This window comes from Leuciscus leuciscus (assembly GCF_965113295.1).
Source record: "Leuciscus leuciscus genome assembly, chromosome: 10".
NCBI lineage: Eukaryota > Metazoa > Chordata > Actinopteri > Cypriniformes > Leuciscidae > Leuciscus > Leuciscus leuciscus.
In genome coordinates, this window is record NC_138734.1 from 11,961,327 (window position 1) to 11,982,303 (window position 20,977).

The 20,977-nt window shown below is 35.6% G+C and overlaps 1 protein-coding gene across 1 annotated transcript; it reads left to right on the forward strand.

Annotated features, from left to right (window-relative positions):
- The first annotated feature begins 4,595 nt into the window (after positions 1-4,595).
- cyp19a1a (cytochrome P450, family 19, subfamily A, polypeptide 1a) lies at positions 4,596-13,147 on the forward strand. Its single transcript, XM_082183149.1, has 9 exons — positions 4,596-4,809; positions 5,706-5,856; positions 6,632-6,786; positions 6,962-7,138; positions 9,348-9,462; positions 9,685-9,796; positions 10,009-10,171; positions 10,870-11,111; positions 12,100-13,147. Exons 1-9 carry the CDS (start codon positions 4,605-4,607, stop codon positions 12,331-12,333), a joined length of 1,554 nt encoding a protein of 517 aa, XP_082039275.1. The 5' UTR covers positions 4,596-4,604; the 3' UTR covers positions 12,334-13,147.
- The last annotated feature ends 7,830 nt before the right edge of the window (positions 13,148-20,977 follow it).

Genomic DNA, 20,977 nt, shown 5'->3' on the forward strand with positions numbered 1-20,977 from the left:
CTGCTACACTGAGCATTTATGAGGAGTAAATAATCTCTGGATTTAAGAAAGTTTGTGAGGTTTGGGTAAATAAGGAGCCGTTTACACAACACCGTTATCAACGAAAAACAGAAAACTTTGGTGACACTTTATTTTGATTGTCCCTTTTGAACATTCTGTTGACTAAGTAACTTTGCAACTACATGTCATCTAACCCCGAACCCAGAGTACTCCCCCAATCTCTGGTTAGGAAGATAACCATGCAAATGTGAGGAGATGGGGTGGTGGAGGAATGCTGAAAACTGTCGAGGAATATGGGTGAGTCGACTGCGTATATTTATAGGTTTAACTCATGCTGATTGAGTGGACCTGTTGATTACTGATTGATGACAGCTGGTTGGAATGACTTGATTGCTTGATCATTAGAACGTGTTCCTCCCGAACCTTGTTAATAAAACATCATTAAGTAACTTTGCAACTACAGTACATGTCAACTTATCCTAACCCTACCAGTCTACTAACACTCTACAGACTCCAATGAGAGTTAGTAGAGATGTACTGTAGGTGCAATGTTACTTATAGTCAACAGAATGTGTTAAAGGGAATATCAAAATAAAGTGAAACCGAAACTTTTTATGTGTCATTTACACGACAACTTCGTTTTGGCCAACACAGGGTCATTAGAAATACATACCTGTGGCAACATTTTTGCCAAATGCAAAATACGTTGCGTTGTGCGTGTTTCGTGACAGTTTCAAAGTGAATGTAAAGTAAGAGGTGCTAAAAGTGTGTTTAATCTTTTTCCGGAACAGATTAATGTGAATATGGCGTCTTTTTATTTTGGAGTTTATATGTATCGACGCAGTTCTGAATTGAACTGTCTGGTGAGTGGCGCTAAAAGCTTAATGCTCCATTTTAAAATAGCATACACCTACACTAAACCCTTAACCTACCCTATAGTGTTAACAAAAGCAAATGTGACATAAAAACGCAATCATTCATAATCATTGCATTTTAGCTTGTTTTTTAACCTTTTAGCTCTTTTAACGTGACTCGTCTTTTACGGGATACTTACCCGTCTTGGTATGTATTTTGTGTTTTGCAAAAATGTTGCCACAGTTAGGCCAGCATTATTCCAATGAGCCTGTGTTGGTTTTTGGATCCTGAAAACACAAACTTTTGAAAACGGGTTTCAAAGTGCAAGTTTTTGAAAATTATACCATTTTATTGTCTCCGTATAAACTACAAAAATGCGAATTTGTGAAAACAGTGACATGCCGCGCATAACGTGTTTCTTTACAAAGTGACATCGCCAACAACTGGCCTGGCATTGCATAATACAGCGTTTTTAATCGTTTTTGCGGATCCGTGTGAACGGGGATCGTTCTGACAACGTTGTCGTCTGTCCGGCGAAAAATGCAAAGGAAAAACCTTTCCGTTTTTAGTACATCGCTGTCGTGTAAATGTACCCTAAATCTTTCAAACATAATTTTGAGACTCCTATAGTAATTGCATATTTTAAAAGTTATGTCTTTAAAATAATTGGTCCATATTATTTCTGACTTTACAGCATCGTGAATAGAGAGGATGTTCCTTAAGGGCAATATAGTTCAATTTTGCTGTACTAGAGACAAGATTGCTTTCAAATGTCCAATTCAACATGACATGCACATCTAGATGTGATTCCTAGATCACATCTAGTTCAACTGTTTGACATGCTCTACTGATGTGGTCTAATGTGGTTTGTTGTACCATTTAGGCACAGATTGTAGTAAAGCAGCTTACTTTTTGAAGGATTTGGTACCAAGATCTGTATTCTTATTTTATTGGAATTTAGATTTTTTTATGTTCTTAACACAGGTAATTGTTTTGGTAAGGAGCTGGAGAAGATGTAAATATGTATGTCATCTGTATATAATAATGAACACTAATGCCATGTTTCCTAATATCATAAAGAGAGCATGCACAAAGGGAATTACAAAGAGCCAAAAACAGAGTCTTGTTGCACACCATACTATAGGATGCTCTTTATTTACACAAACAAGTAGGCATTAACTAATATTTTCCTTTCAATTTAAAATATTAAAATTTTTATGAAAAGCTAGATATTTTCATAAAAAATTACGGAACATTAATTATTAAACAATGTAAACTGTAAAAAGATACTTTCAATATATGCAAGACTTTTATATAACAGGCCATCAGACCTCAAAAGGGGTCAGTTGAGTGGACACTGGACTGTCTTCAGTAATGGGAAGTGGTTTGGTTTCTCTCGCTGTGCGTTGTGTCTCAAACATTGCTGGTATTCTCTGTCACTTGGCACTCCTCATGAGAAACCGAACAAATATCCACCCACAGAAGTCGTGCGGCTAGCATTGCTTTCATTAAGCTGAACACACAACCTTCCAGAGATCAATACACAGTCATTACAGACATTACAGACATGTGTGACATAATCATGAAAAATGAACCTGTTGGTCTACTTACTGAGTTTTGTAACTAATATTCACCACAAAATGCAGTTTCCGCAAACACAATCATTAGCAGTTTCTTGGATGTCTTAGTAAGAAAGCACCAGCCAATAACATAAATGATCTGTAAATGTATGGTTGACAGTACCCACAATTCCTTTCCTTTTGGCTTCCTGCCCAGTTTTGCTGCAGAGGACAAACAACTTATTTGAAGAACTGCGAAACTCAAGGACCACAAAGGCTGTATTGAAATGACAACATATTTAAGTGACGTGGCATTCAATGTGCAGACACTTTGTTCCCCAATGAATTGAAGATTCCTTGTTTCTTTCCGAGAAAGACATTCCAGCCCTAAATGCGTAGTGTATGATGTTGTTGCCTGTTCAAAAAGGGTTGACTCCTCCTTTATGAGAGGATCAGAGTTTTTTACCAGGACCACCCTGAGATTCTGACATCTACAGAAATTCCCCCTGTACACCTCTATGTAGTCACATAATTCGATACACTACACAAATAGTGTAGTGTATCTTCAGAAAATATAAAAATCTTGTAATGTAAGTTAATTGACTTTTAGCCAATGGTTTCTTATTTAAAGCAACTTTACACTTCAGTCCTCTGGAGTAAACTGAAGTTTTTGCTCAAGGCTACAATGGTTCACAAATACCCTTCTTTGGGCCTTAACCAGCAACATCAAGTTAACTTACCAGGAGTTCAACCATTAAGCATCTGCCATGAAATATTGACCTGCATGCATTCTTCTACATCATAATTAAGAATCAAAAAACAAGTGAGGAAAATGAGAGTCAATACAGCAGATGGGGCAGGGTTAAATCAACATGTATTTGGGATTGTAGATGACAAGTTCAATGTGTGAAGAAGAGAGGACGAATGTGTAAAATTAAGAAGTCAATTAAGGAATCATGAACTATGGGGGATTGATTAAAGTTTCCCTCCCTTTACAAAGAAAATGCCAGAATGCTGCATGCATCTGCTCTGACTAAGATGTCAGCTTATTTCCATAAATTCTTTAGCGATTAAAGTGGGCGTTCAGTGAATTCACAATGTCTCTGAATCTGATAAAGACACACAAAGAGGGCAAACTGAAGACACAAAATAGCTGTTGTGTTCCCTGTAACAATTTGTTTTTGTTATTGAATAATGAAAGCCATAAAATTCCTAAATAATCGTGATGCTTTAAGACATAATACAAGAAATACGTGAAGAGATTGTTGAAGATAAAACGAATATGAATGGTTGGTAAGGCTTTACATTGTGTTTTTAGATACCATGACCAGCCCTGAGCCAGGTGAATGAATAAATGAATTAATAAATAGGCTTTTAATAGGTCTTAATATTAAGTTAATGAACGTGTGCAAAAATGTTTTGGATTCATAGCCTCCTTGGAATAGAGACTTCTGAATGTACAGCAGCACAAATTAACAAAGCTAAACCTAGTACCATTGATGCATGGCAATGTTTTTCTTCTAACATATTGGATTATATAAAGGAATGACCATATCAACTTCCCCCCTTTTCTTTCAGATTGTTAAATTATTGATACTATGTCTGTTGCTCCACCTTTTCCCTGTCTGTCTGTTTGTTTGAATGGATGTTACTTTGTTATGTCTGAAGACAACAAAAAGTTGATCACAAAAAAGTGAATGAAGTTAAGATCATTCAACGTACATCTTTGGTCCTTCTTTTGTTATGACCAGTATAAGTGGTTGCTTCCTAACAAAAGTGCCCATCCATTGATATTCTGTTTTATTTTCCACCATTGGAAAATGGTACGTTTGCTAAGAAAAGGGGCATTGGGTTTGTTTGAGTCAGTAACCTCAAGTATGCTAGCCCCTTTTTGTAGCCTGTAGAATGACTGAAGGTCATGCCACAGATGTCTCATATCTCTTAAAGTCTTTGATGTCTTAATGAAAATTCAGACATGAGTTTGGCACAGCTGAGGGTTTCGAGTGTCAGGATAATGTTTTGGAAACTCAAACCGCAAGGACACGAGGATCACACAAGGTTACGCTGAGTTTTTATTTTGACTTTTGAATTATCCTGATCCAATCCCATGCAACCGATCAGATATAAAAGTGTATGTCTGCAGTTGTGGCGCTTTAGACTTGAAGAGGCTGTAATTTCCCATCTGTTCTTATGGCAGCTGAACTGCTCCAGCCCTGTGGAATGAAGCTGGTGCGTCTTGGCGAGGCTGCGGTTGACTTTCTGGTCGAAGGGGCCCATAATGGCACTGAAGGGACTCAAGACAATGTGTGTGGAGCCACGGCCACACTACTGCTGCTGTTACTTTGCCTGATGCTGGCCATCAGACACCATCGGCCAGAGAAATCTCATGTGCCGGGTCGGTAGGGTTTGTTTGAAATTTTGTCCTTTATTATTTTGCAGCATGTTCTGGAACTCATTTTCATTCTGAAATGGTGGTTGTGGGAAAGAGGCGTTTCAAATGGTTACATCTCCTATCATGTGGTGTTTTGCCTTTTTATCATTTGTTAGTGACTATGCTATTAACTTTTTGGGTAAATAGTATAGTAACGTAAAGTATATTTATAAAAAGTATATTTATTATGATTGAATAAATAAATGTTCATAATAAATGTGACCCTGGATCACAAAACCAGTCACAAGTCGCACAGGTATATTTGTGGCAATAGCCAACAATACATTGTATGGGTCAAAATTATCGCTTTTTCTTTTATGCCAAAAATCATTATATTAAGTAAAGATCATGTTCCATGAAGATATTTTGTAAATGTCCTATGGTAAATATATAAAACATTTATTTTTGTGAGTGAGTGCTGCACAATCGCAAACATAAATGGACAACTTTAACGGAGATTTTCTCAATGTTTTGAGTTTTTTGCACCCTCAGATTCCAGATTTACAAAAAGTTGTATCTAGGCCAAATATTGTCCTATCCTAACAAACCATACATCAATGGAAAGCTTATTTATTCAGCTTCCATATGATGTATAACTCTCAATTAAAATAAAAAAAAATACCCATGTGCATATTAATAATATTAATGCATCTAATTGCTACATTGTTTTGCTAAATGCCACTTTAAACAATCATTAGCAATACATTTAACTATTTACTGAACAATGGTGTATTTTTCACATATTGTTATGTTATAATGGGGTCATAAAAACTCTGTTGCATGAAATTGATTTAGGTTAATTTTATAATGTCACATGTTATCATGTTAATTACTTGTTTGCTGCAATGTGTTTTATTCAGGTCCTTGTTTCTTCCTGGGTCTGGGTCCTTTTCTCTCTTACTGTCGGTTCATCTGGTCTGGGATCGGGACTGCCAGCAACTACTACAACAGCAAATATGGAGACATTGTGCGGGTCTGGATCAACGGTGAGGAAACTCTCATCTTGAGCAGGTAAGTCCTGACACACACATCACCGCTTGTGAAAAAGAAGTACACTTTAGCATACCTTTTTTTCTTTTTTTAAAGGTACAGAAATAATATACATTAAATTTAAAGAATATTCTTAAGTGTGAACTGACTGTAATATTTTCAGACACTTAATTGTATGTTATTTACAGTTTAAATTTATGTTAATTCAATTAGTTAAGTGGGACTCATCTTTATATGTAATTTCATAATTACTTCTATTGTCTTTGAAATATGGTTAAAGTGTACATCTGACAAGCATTAAATACTTTCATATAATTTCAATTGAAACTTCAATTGAAATTGAATGTCATGTATTTAAATATATTTATCATTACACATTTGTAATGAAGTTGCAATTTAGTACATACATTAAAACGAATAACTCACTACAGTTAAAATTATAATCAAGAACTTTGCATGTGCTTTAGCATGTTAGTCAACACATAATAATAAGTCAATTTTAAAGTATGACAAAAATATGAAAGCATAATGATTGAAATTGAGAAGTTAATCTTTTAATTTACATTATTACATAGTCACAAAAGTGTAGTCTCTTTAAGTACACTGAAGTCACCTTGTATTTCATTAATATTATAATATTTGCAGGTACAGTTTTTTAAGTACACAAGTGCACGTTCAAAACAATGTCTCTTTCACAAAGGACAGAACATACCAGCACCAATCACACAATATTCCAGGATAAATGTAAACCCAAATGTGGCATAAATGTATTATTCTGATGCTGTGTGCGTCACAGGTCATCTGCTGTGTGTCATGTGTTGAGGAGATCTCTGTACACCTCACGCTTTGGGAGCAAACTAGGTCTGCAGTGTATTGGGATGCATGAACAGGGCATCATATTCAACTCAAATGTGGTGCTCTGGAAAAGAATCCGCACCTTTTATGCTAAAGGTGGGCATGCTTTTGGTGATATGCAAGGTATTAAATGTGCATAAAAAGATTTAAATTGCATGATAAAATTTGACATCTCTATGTCACAGATATTTTCTCTTTTGCAATTAATTTAGATATCTAATTTCATTCCACTGGATTTTAGCAGTGTTTGCTAAGCATGTGTGTGTATCAGCTCTAACAGGTCCAGGGCTTCAAAGAACTTTAGAGATTTGCACCACTTCCACAACCACACACCTGGATGATCTGTCTCACCTGACGGATGCTCGGGGACAGGTGGACATTCTCAACTTACTGCGGTGCATTGTGGTGGACATTTCCAACAGACTGTTTCTAGGAGTCCCTCTCAATGGTCAGTCCTGAGAAGCACTTGCACTAACATACAACAGCTCAAAAAGGTATAGGAACTTAACCCCTTAACTGTCACCCCCCTTTTTGAGAATGTACATTCAAATGCACTATTCAAGCTTAAATGGTTGTAATTCAAGAATGCTTTGGAGTATAGACCTAAGTTTGGTCTTGTTTTAAAGGGAAACAATAGCAGATTCAAAAAATTAAAGTATGAAAAAGTTATGGAAGTTTAAATTTACATTAAATCAAATATAATTTATTTAATATTTTTCTTTTATATAAAATATATATTTTTAAAAATATGTTTTACAAAAAAATTACTATAAAATCAAAGCCATATATCTAACCAAGTTGTGTTCCAAATTTGAAGTTGATATCACAAAAATTGAAGTTCCCATGAGATTTTGTTTAGGCGTATTACCAAAAATAGCCACCGGGTGTCATTGAATTCCATTGAATTTAACTGTATGCATTCTAACATAACAAATGAATAAATTTCTGTCCAAATATCACTTCTGTCACAAAATATGGAACCTTGAGACTCAGACCTTTCTGACAATATGTGTTTTGTCAAGATTAGAAAATATTGTTATCATAAATTATGAATCATAATGATGCCCAAAAGGGGAGGAGCCTGGTAAAACAATTTAGAGTACCGTTTCTATGGTAACATAATGTCCAATTTCAAAACAGTTTTCACAGGATGAATTCTGAGATCGTAAGCTTTCAAATGATACCTAATTTATGATAACTACTAAAATATGTAATGTAATAAAAAAAGGCGATAAAAAAGATAATATTATATTTTAGAGGATAATATATATTACACTTTTTAGAAGATAATATTATTTTATATTTTTTTATTGACAAATACTAGATTAAATGTTTTATTATGAACTTTTAGCATGAAAACCAAAGTTTCAATTATTAAAAGTGTGTGCGTCGACTTTTTGTGACAAACGCCAGAACTCCTGTTATGATGTAGATTTTTTGAGGTGCACTCTTGTCATAAATTCATCTATTACTGTTCCTGCATAAATTGTAACAAAAAACTGTGCTGAAATGTCTGTTAAGGAGTCTTAGACCTTTCCAACGATATATAGTTTGTCATGATTAAATTAGGATTTAATTGTAGTGACGTAAACTTAGGCGTCCCACATACGGGACGGTGACCTTTTGTTATATGATGCCATGCCATTTATTTGTAAGTCTGACTTAGAATGATAAAGTTCACCAAAAAAAAAAAATATTCTGACATCATTTACTCACTCTCTATGACAATTAATCTGCTTCAGAACACAAAAGAATTTTTTTTTTAGAAAAAATCTTACTCCAATCTTTTGAATGGCAGTGTATTTCTTTTATAGGTAACACTTTATTTAGACGATCCACTATAGGCATTATACTAATTATAAGTAACTTTCCAACTACATGTCAACTTATTCTACTACAGTCTACTAATACTCTAATGAGAGTTAAATGACAAGTTACTTAAAGTTAGTAGAATGTCTAAAGTGGACCGTCAAAATAAAGTGAAATGCTTCCCAGACAGCAACATAGTGTCGGCCCAGATCCGGGCCATATCTGGTACATGTGGATTCCATGCGTACCAGATGTGGGCAGGATCTGGGCCGACACTATGTTGCTGTCTGGGTTCTATGTATCTTGGCGGGCACCGTGATTTGACATGTTCCTGGAGCAACATATTTTGTTGATCCTGGAGCAACATTCTTGTCTGAAAATGTTGTCCTAACCTTATGCCTATAACCCTACCCGTAACTTATCCCTAAAATCAGAGGGAAATTATGGTGAATAACACTGATGTAGAAGCACCTAACCCTGGTTGTAAGCCTAAACTTGACATAAACTGTAAACTTGTCCCTCAAATCTAACTGGTTGATTGGAATGTTGAATGAACAAATGTGTTAATCCAGGAACGTTGTACGCGGTGAAATCACGTTCAGCGTATATTGGCATAATCGCAGACAGCAAACATAGTGTCGGCTCAGATCCGGCCCACATCTGGTACGCGCTGTATCCACATGTACCAGATGCGGCCCGGATCTGGGCCAACACTATGTTGCTGTCTGGGATCATGTATAAGCACGAGTATTGTTTGTGATCATAATATTGCATTTTAATACCTTATATACATTGAAGATTCACTAAATAACATACTTAACTGTTTGAGTATTGCTGCTGTGTTGTAGAGCGTGATCTGCTTCAGAAGATTCAGAAATATTTTGACACCTGGCAGACAGTATTAATCAAACCTGACGTGTACTTCAGACTGGACTGGCTGCACAAGAAGCACAAGAGAGAAGCGTGAGTTCATGATAGTGCCATTTTGTTTTGGAGAAGTGTGTAAATGCATGTAAATACCATGCTATATGAATATGATAGCCATGATATTGGTACGATCACAGTGCTTTTTATGTAAGGAACACTGTCATAAATGCTGCATCCAGCTTTGAAGTTCCTTCTTTTAGGACTGAATTGTAAAGTGAATTTTTATTTATTTATAGTGTGTTTGTGTGTGTGTTTCAGTCAGGAGTTACAGGAGGCCATCACGGCTCTGATCGAGCAGAAGAAAGTTCAGCTGACACATGCAGAAAAACTCGACCAGCTCGACTTCACAGCAGGGTTGATATTCGCTCAGGTGAATGTGACATGCCAGTATCACACACACACACACACACACACACACACACACACACACACACACACACACACACACACACACACACACACACACACACACACACACACACACACACACACACACACACACACACACACACACACACACACACTCCTCTGAAGCATATAGAAGAATGACTGACCTGTGTGTGTGTGTGTATGTGTGTTTAGAGCCACGGAGAGCTGAGCGCTGAGAACGTCAGGCAGTGTGTGTTGGAGATGTTGATCGCGGCTCCAGATACTCTCTCTATCAGTCTATTCTTCATGTTGCTGTTACTCAAACAGAATCCGGACGTCGAGTTGAAGATCCTGCAGGAAATGGAAACTGTTTTAGGTCTGAGCGCACACACAAGAGACAGTCATTTTGTGTTTCATCCCATGTGAAAGACTTTAAAAAAAAAAGAGTACTAATTAGTACATATATAAGAATATGCAAAAATTCCAAACTGAATGTAATGGGTTCACACTTAATTGCATGTCATTTACAATTAAATGAAAATGTGTTATAGCTTCAGTTTATATTAAATGCAATAAGCTGAACTTAAGAGTGCTTTTTTGAGATAGGACTTAAATATTAAGATTTAGAACTTCATATGCAATTTCATAATTACTTCTATTGCCTTTGTGTACTGCCAAATACACTAAAAAGCATTTATGGTAAACTAAAATATATTGAAATGTTTCTAGTGAAACTTAAATGTCATGCATGTCATTTTTGGTCTTTTAAATGAATAATTTACTAACCATCACCATGTCATTCCAAACCTTAGATGTATTCTGTGGTAGGCCTACACAAAAAGAAAAATGTTGAAGAATCTTTTCGTAACTCTTTTTCCATTTAGTGACAGACTTCATTAAAGACAACATTAAAGTATCATGAAAGTAGGGATTATCAGAGTTTGGAATGACATGAAAATAAGTAAATAAATGACAGAATGTTCCGTTTTGGATGAATTCTTCATGTTTGATTGTGTAGTCAATGTTTGTTTCAAACTGCTTATTTAAACATGATGTTGTGACTGTGTTTTGTAGCTGGTCGGAGCCTGCAGCACTCACATCTGTCCAGGTTAAACATTCTGGAGAGATTTATCAATGAGTCTCTCCGGTTCCACCCGGTCGTGGACTTCACTATGCGCCGGGCGCTGGACGATGATGTCATCGAGGGCTACGGAGTGAAGAAAGGAACAAACATCATATTAAACGTGGGTCGAATGCACCGATCCGATTTCTTCCCTAAACCGAATGAGTTCAGTCTCGACAACTTCCAGAAGAACGTGAGTCTTTATTATTATAAAATCTCTTTCTTGTCTTATTTTTCAGTCCTCACAAACATTTTTCATGCTAAACTATTAGCCATCATTCAAACAAAAAAATAAGAATGATTCTGAGACTGTTCAATGGAGATCCCATATTAATTGTATTATTTTTAAAATATTTTTTCTTTATGATTCAAACACTAGTATATTGTATTTAAATGCTATTTAACTTTGATTTTATAATTTCATAAAATATATATTAAATAGTAACAATCAATGTTCACTACTTAAAAACACAACTAAAAACTAATGCATTATGTTTCATTAACATCATTTTATACAGCAGTTGTATAAAAGCTACAAAATGCAAAAAAAATTTTTTTAACAAAATACCATAAATATAAAAGCTATTGTTACTATTGTAAAATTATAACAAATTAAGGAAAATTAGTAAGTATTTGGACTAGTATTACTAATACACTGTAACAAGTAGTAACCTAAGTATACTGTAGGTTAATATAGATTAAAAAAAAACTTATATTAAACTATAAACTATATTAATATAGATGCTACCTATTTTTCTAAAAGGTGTAAGGACTTTTTACAATAATTTATAACACACTAAGCTTTTATTTTATTGCATAAAACGTGCCTACTAATATATATATATATATATATATATATATATATATAATTATTATTATTATTATTATTATTAGGCATTATATACATTTCCTTAAAGGTATAGCGGAGGATCTTTCCAAATTTTAGATAAGACCCGCCCTCTCCACTTTTTGAAAAGTTTGATTGATTCACCAGAATGATTGACAATTAGGAGGACCAATAGTTTAGACTACCCACCAGGAAGTAAAACATCCTCCGCTATACCTTTAATAAATTTAATTTAATATTTTGTAATAATTTAAGATATATAAAAAGTCGAAATAATGTTTTGTGACCATGTCAACACCAATAAAGTAATACCTTTCTCTGTCTCTCTCTAAAGGTGCCGAGTCGTTTCTTTCAGCCGTTCGGATCAGGCCCGCGGTCGTGTGTGGGAAAGCACATCGCTATGGTGATGATGAAGTCCGTTCTTGTGACGCTGTTGTCTCGTTTCTCCGTGTGCCCTGTGAAGGACTGTACTGTAGAAAGCATCCCGCAAACCAACAACCTGTCTCAGCAGCCGGTGGAGGAGCCGTCAAGCCTCAGCGTGCAGCTCATCCCGAGAAACACTCTCTGATACACCTCCATCATATGTGCTCTAAAACACTCTTACAAAATAGGCAATGGTATGGAAGTACCACTTTTGGATCCCCAAATGAACCTTTCAGTGAAAAGTTCTTAAAAGAACCATTTTTTTCTTAGTTTGAAGAACATTGAAAAAAATCTAAAGAACCTTCCCAGACAGGAACGTAGTGCTGGCCCAGATCCGGGCCACATCTGGTACATGTGGATTCCACGCGTACCAGATGTGGGCCGGATCTGGGCCGACACTATTGCTGTCTAGGTTTTAATTATAAACAACCTATTGTATATTGTAAAAATTCAATGAATGTTAAAAGTTCCTCATGGAACAATAGATGCCAATAGATCCTTTATTTTCAAAGAGTGTGCCATGTATTTATCTACTGCTTTTAGCTGTGAGTCTTTTAGATACGTGTGTTTAAATTTGTATGCAGTGTAAATGTAATTATTGTTATAATGTACGGAGCCCCTGACATGGCACTAGAAAAAATATGAGATGGGAGGCTAAATGCGTTTGCGTTCTCACGCAAAAGTTTTGCGTTCACTCGAGAAACTTTGTGATCTCGCAATGAACTCAAAAGTTTTGCGAGCGAACGCAAAGTTTCTCGGGGGAATGCAAAACATTTGTGCGAGAACGTAAAAGCATTGACATATAGGCAAATATTTCTTCCAATCACACATTTTTCCTTCACCATGTCCCTTTAGGGGTTCCATAATAATGTATGATATTGTCTCATCCTGTGAATTACTGGTTCAGATTGTTTTGTTTTTTACTGTTAATAAAGTGTAATAAAAGTATTATCAAGTGGTGTTATTGTAATTAATTGTTTTATAAAGAGTTTATGTAATATTACTGTGTTTAAAGAAAGGTAGTGCAAAACGTTTAAACCTTCTGCTGTTGAAAACGCTGTAACACATTTTGTGCTCTTTGTCAAAAATGACCAGCCCTTTTAAAAATAGCTTGTAAATCGCTCCTTATATTATTCAATCTTTTTGTCATCTTTTTGTTTTCTTTCAATTATTAAAGGTTTTGTATTTCTTTCTGGAACTGATTGATCGTGGGCCACTGAGCCTGTATGCACCTCAGCTTTTGAGTGAAAAAAAGCATTACTTGTGTCAATATTCAACAAAAAGAATTTGCACTGTGTAGACTGGGTAAACCCAGTCTGATCTGCCGGCGATTTGATTGAGCTTGGTCTGGTGATAGCCAGACTAATACTAATGTGCTTTAATGTTTAACCAGGAAGTTTGATTTGAAATGCTTTTATTTTGTACAAAATGGAACAAAGTCACACTTGTGGTGTTCCCAGTCAAAAATGAGGCCTACAATCAGTAAAAAGATCCCATTTTTGGTGATAATATAGCATACCGAGAGATTTATATGCTTTAGGCCAGTTATTTTTGACTGGGAACACCACAAGTGTGGCTTTGTGGCATTTTCTACAAGATAAACGCATTTCAAAACAAACTTCCTCGGTAGTTTGCCACTCGGTACCAACTGAAGATACTCGATCTTCACCGCTATGGAGGTATTTTGTCGTGTCTACTGTATTAATAATGCTATCAAGAACGCAACCAAAGCACAGGATACTGCAATAAGTAGATGGCTATATAAGTAATTGTAAATCATACAAAATAAATGCCATGATCACTAGATTTTATACAGGTGTTATGATTTTGTAAATGGTGATCAGCAACCAAATATTGATAATGTGGAAGTTACTGCCTTTTGCCTTGGCATGACGTCTCACTTTTTGCAGACAAAACAAAGGCAGAGTATGGTAACTTTAAAATAGAGGTCAAAGGTCAAGTTTGAGCTCAAGATTTTTTTATGTAGATCATTTTCATTACTAAAACCAGTGTCATTAATTTGGCGTCATTTCAAATATTTGGCGTCAAATCTTCTCAGTTCCACACTCTAGCGAGTTAAAGTCTTTTGCCTTTGTAGGACAGAAAATAAAATAGAAAATGCATATATCATGCCTATATAAAAAATATATATATATAAAAACCAATATTTCAGTATTTTTGTACATTACATCTTTACCGGTTTTTCAAAGTTGTAAAAGTTAAGTCAGGGGTATACAAATTTTAACCACTTAATAGTTAGTTTAAAAGAGAATATAGGAAGGCTTAAATTAGCATTTTAAGAAGTACATGTTGTATATTTAATAAAATATATAAGTAACATTTATGTGTGTAGATAAATTGTACAAAACAGACACTTGTGTTGCCTTATTAGGAGGGGGGGGGGGGGGGGGGGGGGGGGGTATTCATAACTTGATAAATGATCAAATTTGTGCTGCATGTGTGCTAAAACACCTCAGCCTATTTCTGTATTTTGTGTATGCGGTCATAATGTAGTTTTCACCAGCAGAGGGCATTGTCACACCATAGACACTGTGAGCGCTGCATGTACTGTAAATAAATCATCCATGAACTTCACAACTGTTTGATTTAGATGATTAGATGAATTCAGAGCTGTCGAGTTTTAAATGAGTTCAATGAACTCAAAACTAGTTAAACTCAAAACAGCTGTTCAACAGACCCCATTCAGCTCCTGTGTTTAGCTGGCAGGCAGCATAAGGGTCTCAGGGTCCATTAGATTTTAGGGGCCATTTCTTCCATATGGGGCCCATAAAGCCGTCAGCCAACACATAGAGAGCATGAACACCACACACACATACACACACCACTGCTTAATATGTCATGAGCAGATGTAAAATTACCTTGGAGTACTTGGTATGCATATTGAATTATTTCATAAGTTACATTGGTTGTTTTGATGTATTATTATCATAATCAGGCTGCTTCAGGCACAGCATTCATACAGAAAGACCGGATCTGCACTGCTTATTGTTTTCTGTGAGAATCACTGGCCGACCCTTAGATGAACACGGAAATGAATATGACGCATGTCTCGGTATTGCCGTGGTAACCTGCACAGCTGTGTAGTGGCAACCAGACGATACTGTAGACAAATACACATTGTTACACTCAAACAAAACACACACCTGTCTGATCCAGAGATCTCCATGTCAATGCTCTCTAACCAGGAAACAGGAAGACGTTTATCACCAGACACATTGAGATATTCATGCCTCCAGAGCTGCACAAAAGCTAGACATGAATAAAGAGAAAGAGAGAGCTCAGGTCTGTTTACCTCTTCTCATTTAATTTAAGTAAAATTTGATTATTTTCATAACAGTTCTCTAATTATTAACAGGTATTCTTAGAATGCTCACACTGCTCTTTTCCATACAATAAAAGTGAATGCCCAGACAGCAACATAGTGTCGGCCCAGATCCGGCACACATTCGGTGCGCGTTGAATCCACATGTACTAGATGTGTCCCGGATCTGGGCCGACACTATGTTGCTGTCTGGCTGGGAATGGTTGCTGCAGTACTCCACAAAATGGTAAACATAACACATAAAAGTAGCATAAAAGCAGAAAATATGGCTTCTTTGCTGTTCCAAGTGCTCTGTAGTCTAAAAAACATATTTTCCCCTATGTCCCAGCTTGCAAATCTCATTTGCGTTTGTGTACATTCAAATATGGCACTTCCAGGTCATGGTATGCACAGTTTTGATGTGCACATCATTTATATTAGCTGATAAGTTCTATTTAAAGGATCTTTTATTATTAAAATGAGTTATTAATCACTGTTTATATTGAAAAACCTAACACCAAATCTAAGTCATGTGGTGCGACCAACATGCAGAAACATGCGAGAAAAAAACATAAAACAGGAAATTATATTTTAAAGAGGACTCTAATGATCGTCTGTAAAAAGCCAGTAGAGTTTCTTAAAATGTCAGATAATTTGACCTTTTCATGCAAGAAAAGGCTGGTTCAGGTTGTAAAATTTCATACGTTACAACCACCAAAAACATTATGCTTTTGTGTTTTAAGGTTTTTAAAAAAATATATGTATTTACTTGAAAATAATGATTAGGATTTGTACTCTCTCATGCAGTCAGAGTATAAGGTTATTACTTTATTACATACAGAGTAATTTAAATTTGTCTTGAGAATGGTGTAAAGGTTTTTCAAATCTATATGAAACTAGCATGAATTCAAAGAGAACCTTTCTAAGAATTCCTACATTTAAATCTCGATTTTCCTTTTCATTATCTGGGACACTCTAACTTTTTGTTGACCAGCATGTCAAATATCAAAAGGATGTTTTCTTTTGCCAATTCAAGGTAAACTAAATGATAAGAAAGATAATGTCTTGAAAAGTCTAGGCTATTTAAAAATGCAGTAAATCCCACAATGAGATCAAATCCATGCTATCTCTGATATCCTATCAGACCAGATCAGTTTCACACTCATACACCAATCACAATTAAGTAGAAGAAAAACAGAATTATCTGGTTTAACAGGAAGAAACTTTCCGATAAGATAAGCAGAAAAACTAAAACTGACTACACTAAAAAAAAACTAAACACTTCTGCCTTACAAAGCACAAGGAAACAGTGCTGCCATCCACTCTTCAACAAAATATGACATGTTGACAGTAATTAGAGGTTGAACGACCTCAGATTGCATCCTAATGTACCACGTGTTGTACCATGTGTTGAATCCACATGTACCAGATGGGGCCCGGATCTGGGCCGACACTATGTTGCTATCTGGGGTGTGTGTAGAAAGAATTGTTCCGCTCCATAGAAATATAAAATACATAGGCTGTGTCCCAATTTAAAGGCTGCATGTTTCAAAGGACTCAGACTTTAAAGGTCACGCCTTCGAAGGTCGCGAAGATCGGACTGAGCTTTGTTAAACGGGACTGTTCTTGTCGCTTAGCAACTGTGACGGCCCCTGTTGACGAGCGGCACACTGTAAAAAATTATGTAATGGATAAGTTATGACAACATTTGTTTTTACAACTCATCAAAATAAGTCATAATTTATACAAGTTTCAACTCATTTTTTAAGTCAGTTTAATATAATTTAAGTTGAAATAACCTAAACATCCAAATTGATTGAACTTAAAAATTGAAAGAGGCTACATGCGATTTTCTGAAATTTAAACTCTCGACTGACACCTGTGGCCAAAAAACGGAACTGCTCTTCCTTTCTGCTCGCTCTCGTACGTGCACACTTCACAAGTCATCCGCTGCAAAGAAGTCAACATTATGTTTACAGAGGTAAGAACAGTCAAATACATATATTGTTTGAGAAACTAAGTTTGTTTGCTGACTAGCGGTGGTGGCAGAGTGATCTGAAACGTTTAACATGAACGCGCTTGACGTCACATCCGCAGACAGCGCGGGGAAAATCCGACCCGACAGAAAATAGAAAAAATAGGATACAGGCTTATAGGTGCACCCACTGTGAGCGGACAAGGTGTCAGTATGCTCATCAGGAGATGTTTGAGTCATAAATGGTCAAATAAAAAGGCTATTGTTACGTTTATTTTGGGGAAAAAGTTGCATATAGCCTCTTTAAGGCAACAATAAAAAATGTAAAAAAATATATATAGGCCTATTCAACTGCCTAAAAACAAAACATGGTTCAGAACCCTGTCTAAATATCATCACGGTTCATTTATGTACATAAAGAGTATAAACTATATAAAATTGCGTCATATAAGTCAACATTTGAACATTTCAAACAACAAAAATATATAGTGCCTGATTTAGGATACAAAACATGGAAATGTCTTCTATCGTTTGTTAGTGATTAAGCAGATATTTGTGCGTGTAGCTTGTGAATGACTCATAAAGACAATTTTTATCCATATAACCATAACAGGATCAAAAAAATAATAAAATATGGGGGCATGTTTTTAATGGGGGCCTGCGCCAGTACTGATGAAAGGCTTGAAAAGCCCCTGACTGTATGTATTTTTGTTGTTTGTTGGTGTATTTGTTTTAACGGAAAGAGGCAAAGATGCTCGGTGCCCAAACCTGTTCCTGCGGTGCACATTTTCTAGATGTCTGATCATGACTCCCTTGTCATTCATTTTAGGTCTTGTAGTGCTGTGTTTAATAGGACAATTTTTAAAATAATGTGTGTGTGCCTCCAGGAAAAGGGTTAGGAAACACTGCTTTACACAATAACATTTCATGAAATGTTGCAGTTGTGGAAGAGAAAACATCTTCAGTTGTACTGACAGTAATTGACGTTTTCATAATGTGATGTGTGGCAGGCGGTGTAACGTGCCGAGCGTGTGAAGAAAAGCCCTCGGGTACAGGTAAAAGAGATTACACAGAGAGACAGTATTTTATAACACACATATATTCGAGCACACACTGCACTTAGATGCTGGACAACTGTAAGCATTTTTGCAGAGCCCTCGATTGACTCTTCTTTGTATTAATATAGTGATGTACTGATCTAAGCATGCTGATGCTGAAATGTTAGCGCTGGTTACCATGGAGATCATCAGCATCTGTGAATATCACAAGTCCTTGAGTCTTCTGAAATATCTCTCTGTTTCATTATGAAAACTGAGAAATGAAAGCAGGATGATTCCTGTATCACCGAAACTGCAAGTGTTTCTTGTAAAACAGAAGTTTGGACTGCAGAAATAGTTCACCCAAAAAAACAAAAACAAAATCTAATTTTGTTCTTTCATTTGTGGAACACAAAAGGAGAATTTATAAAATATCCAGGCTGCTCTTGTTCATACAACAAGGGGAACGAAGGATGCGTACCTCCAAAAGAATGTAAAAGCACCATAAAAGTATTTTCATTTAGTAAAGTAAAGTTAGCCTAATATATTTGTCTTCTGTGGCAAAGACAAACAAGGACATTTGCTTTGTATTTAATCAAAGCAAAATATTTCCCTCTTATTAAAATTACTGGCACAGAGAGACAGAAGGAAATAGAAAACCATTAGCTCTTTCATTCACCGTGGGCATTTTTCCAGCTCTGAGATCACATCAAAGTTACATTTCACTTCAGATCTGGCTTTGGCGTCAGACAGATCAAATCCTCAAGACACTCTGTGGTTTTAGAAAGCCTCTTATAAATACTGAGCCCTCTGTTTCTGTGTGAAACTAACCCAGAACAACATCCTACATATTATTATTATTTATTTATTATTAGAGTAGCTTTACAAACCTTTAGAAGCAATTTGCCTTCAAATTAAATCCATAAATATTCTGGGACCACATGGTGTGGTGTATTATGAAATGAAGAAATGCACTCTAGTCAAATAAAGTCATGTTTCAGTTCCATTTAATGTTTCTAGCTTAAAGGCATATGAAACAGCCTTTATCTAGCCTATAGGTCTACCTTATAATTTATTAAATACAAAGACACATCAAATCTCATCAGATTTATGCTTTTTTTTTCTTTCTTTTTTTACATTGTTTAAAAATAATAATTGTAATATATTTATTACAGTAAATGTTAGGATTAGCATATGTTTTATTCAGCTTAGTTTCATTGTGATTTGGTTTGGATCGGTCTTGTTCTTTTTCTGTTTCCTCCATTTGTATGTTGACCTATCTGTCCTAAATGGTATTCGAAATTAGAATTAATGTTTTAGAATCCGGTTAACGGTTAGAATCCGAAGTGTGCAGATTCATGCACAATCTCACTGCTAATATTGCCCACAACCCACTGCAGGAGGATTCGATTAGAACTACAAACACGGATAAAAAGTGTTTAAAAAAAACTACAAACATGGCGGGTGTGCGAGTCCAACGGTTAAGTAGAGGTTTAGATAAAGGGGTTTTAAACGAGTGATTAATTATCAGTATAATTAATGACGAAAATATATGTATTCAATGTTATCAACATTATATTTAATCTGCAACAGCATTGTGAATTTTTGTAATTATAGGTTTGGTCATTAACTTTGAAATGCATCATTATGCAAATTGCAAATACATGAGGAGAGTTTTCCGAATGAAAGACTCACGACTGGCAGATAAACGTGCTACAGCCTACATTTCTCTCCGATATGGTAGGAAATTTAATTAAATTAAATTAAATATGGAAGTTTTTAACTGTGACAAGATGAGTTCCCATGATACAGCGAATGACGTAATCTTGTCAAACTCTTAAAATACTTAAATATGTCAATAGCCTATATAGGCTATATAATAGCCTATATTGTTTATATTTCTCCAGGGTAGTTTAAACGGTGACAGTTTGCACTTAACTATAGGACAGAGCTGTCTGTTAAAGACGCAATATGACGAAGTAGGCTATGTCCCAAAATTGCCTACTCTTTAGCTACACACTCAAAAGTATGTCTTTTTTCTTCACAAAAACTTACATTCTTTTTAGGGCATAGTATAAGTTGGCAAATTGGGACGCAGTAGCCTACTAGTTTCCTTGTCTGTTGCTCATTTAGTTTTCTCGTTTAGGCTACCCCAGCGTATTTAAGCCCAATTTCTTCAGTTCTGTGTTGTTAAAATTGTGGTACAAGTGTTCTTGCTCTTTGTTTATTAAATCTCATGTTCCATTGTCATTCTCTCTCTCTCTCTCTCTCTCTCTCTCTCTCTCTCTCTCTCTTTTAATTATAGCTTTTATTTTTCACTACTTGCTGTTGTTTGACTATTATTTATCTTCTTTTCAGACCATTAATCAACTAGTAAAAACTGCAGCCCTAGCTTTCATTTAAGCAAGTTGAAAGATCACTAAAACCATGTTCGCTCACAGATCGTTATTTCAAG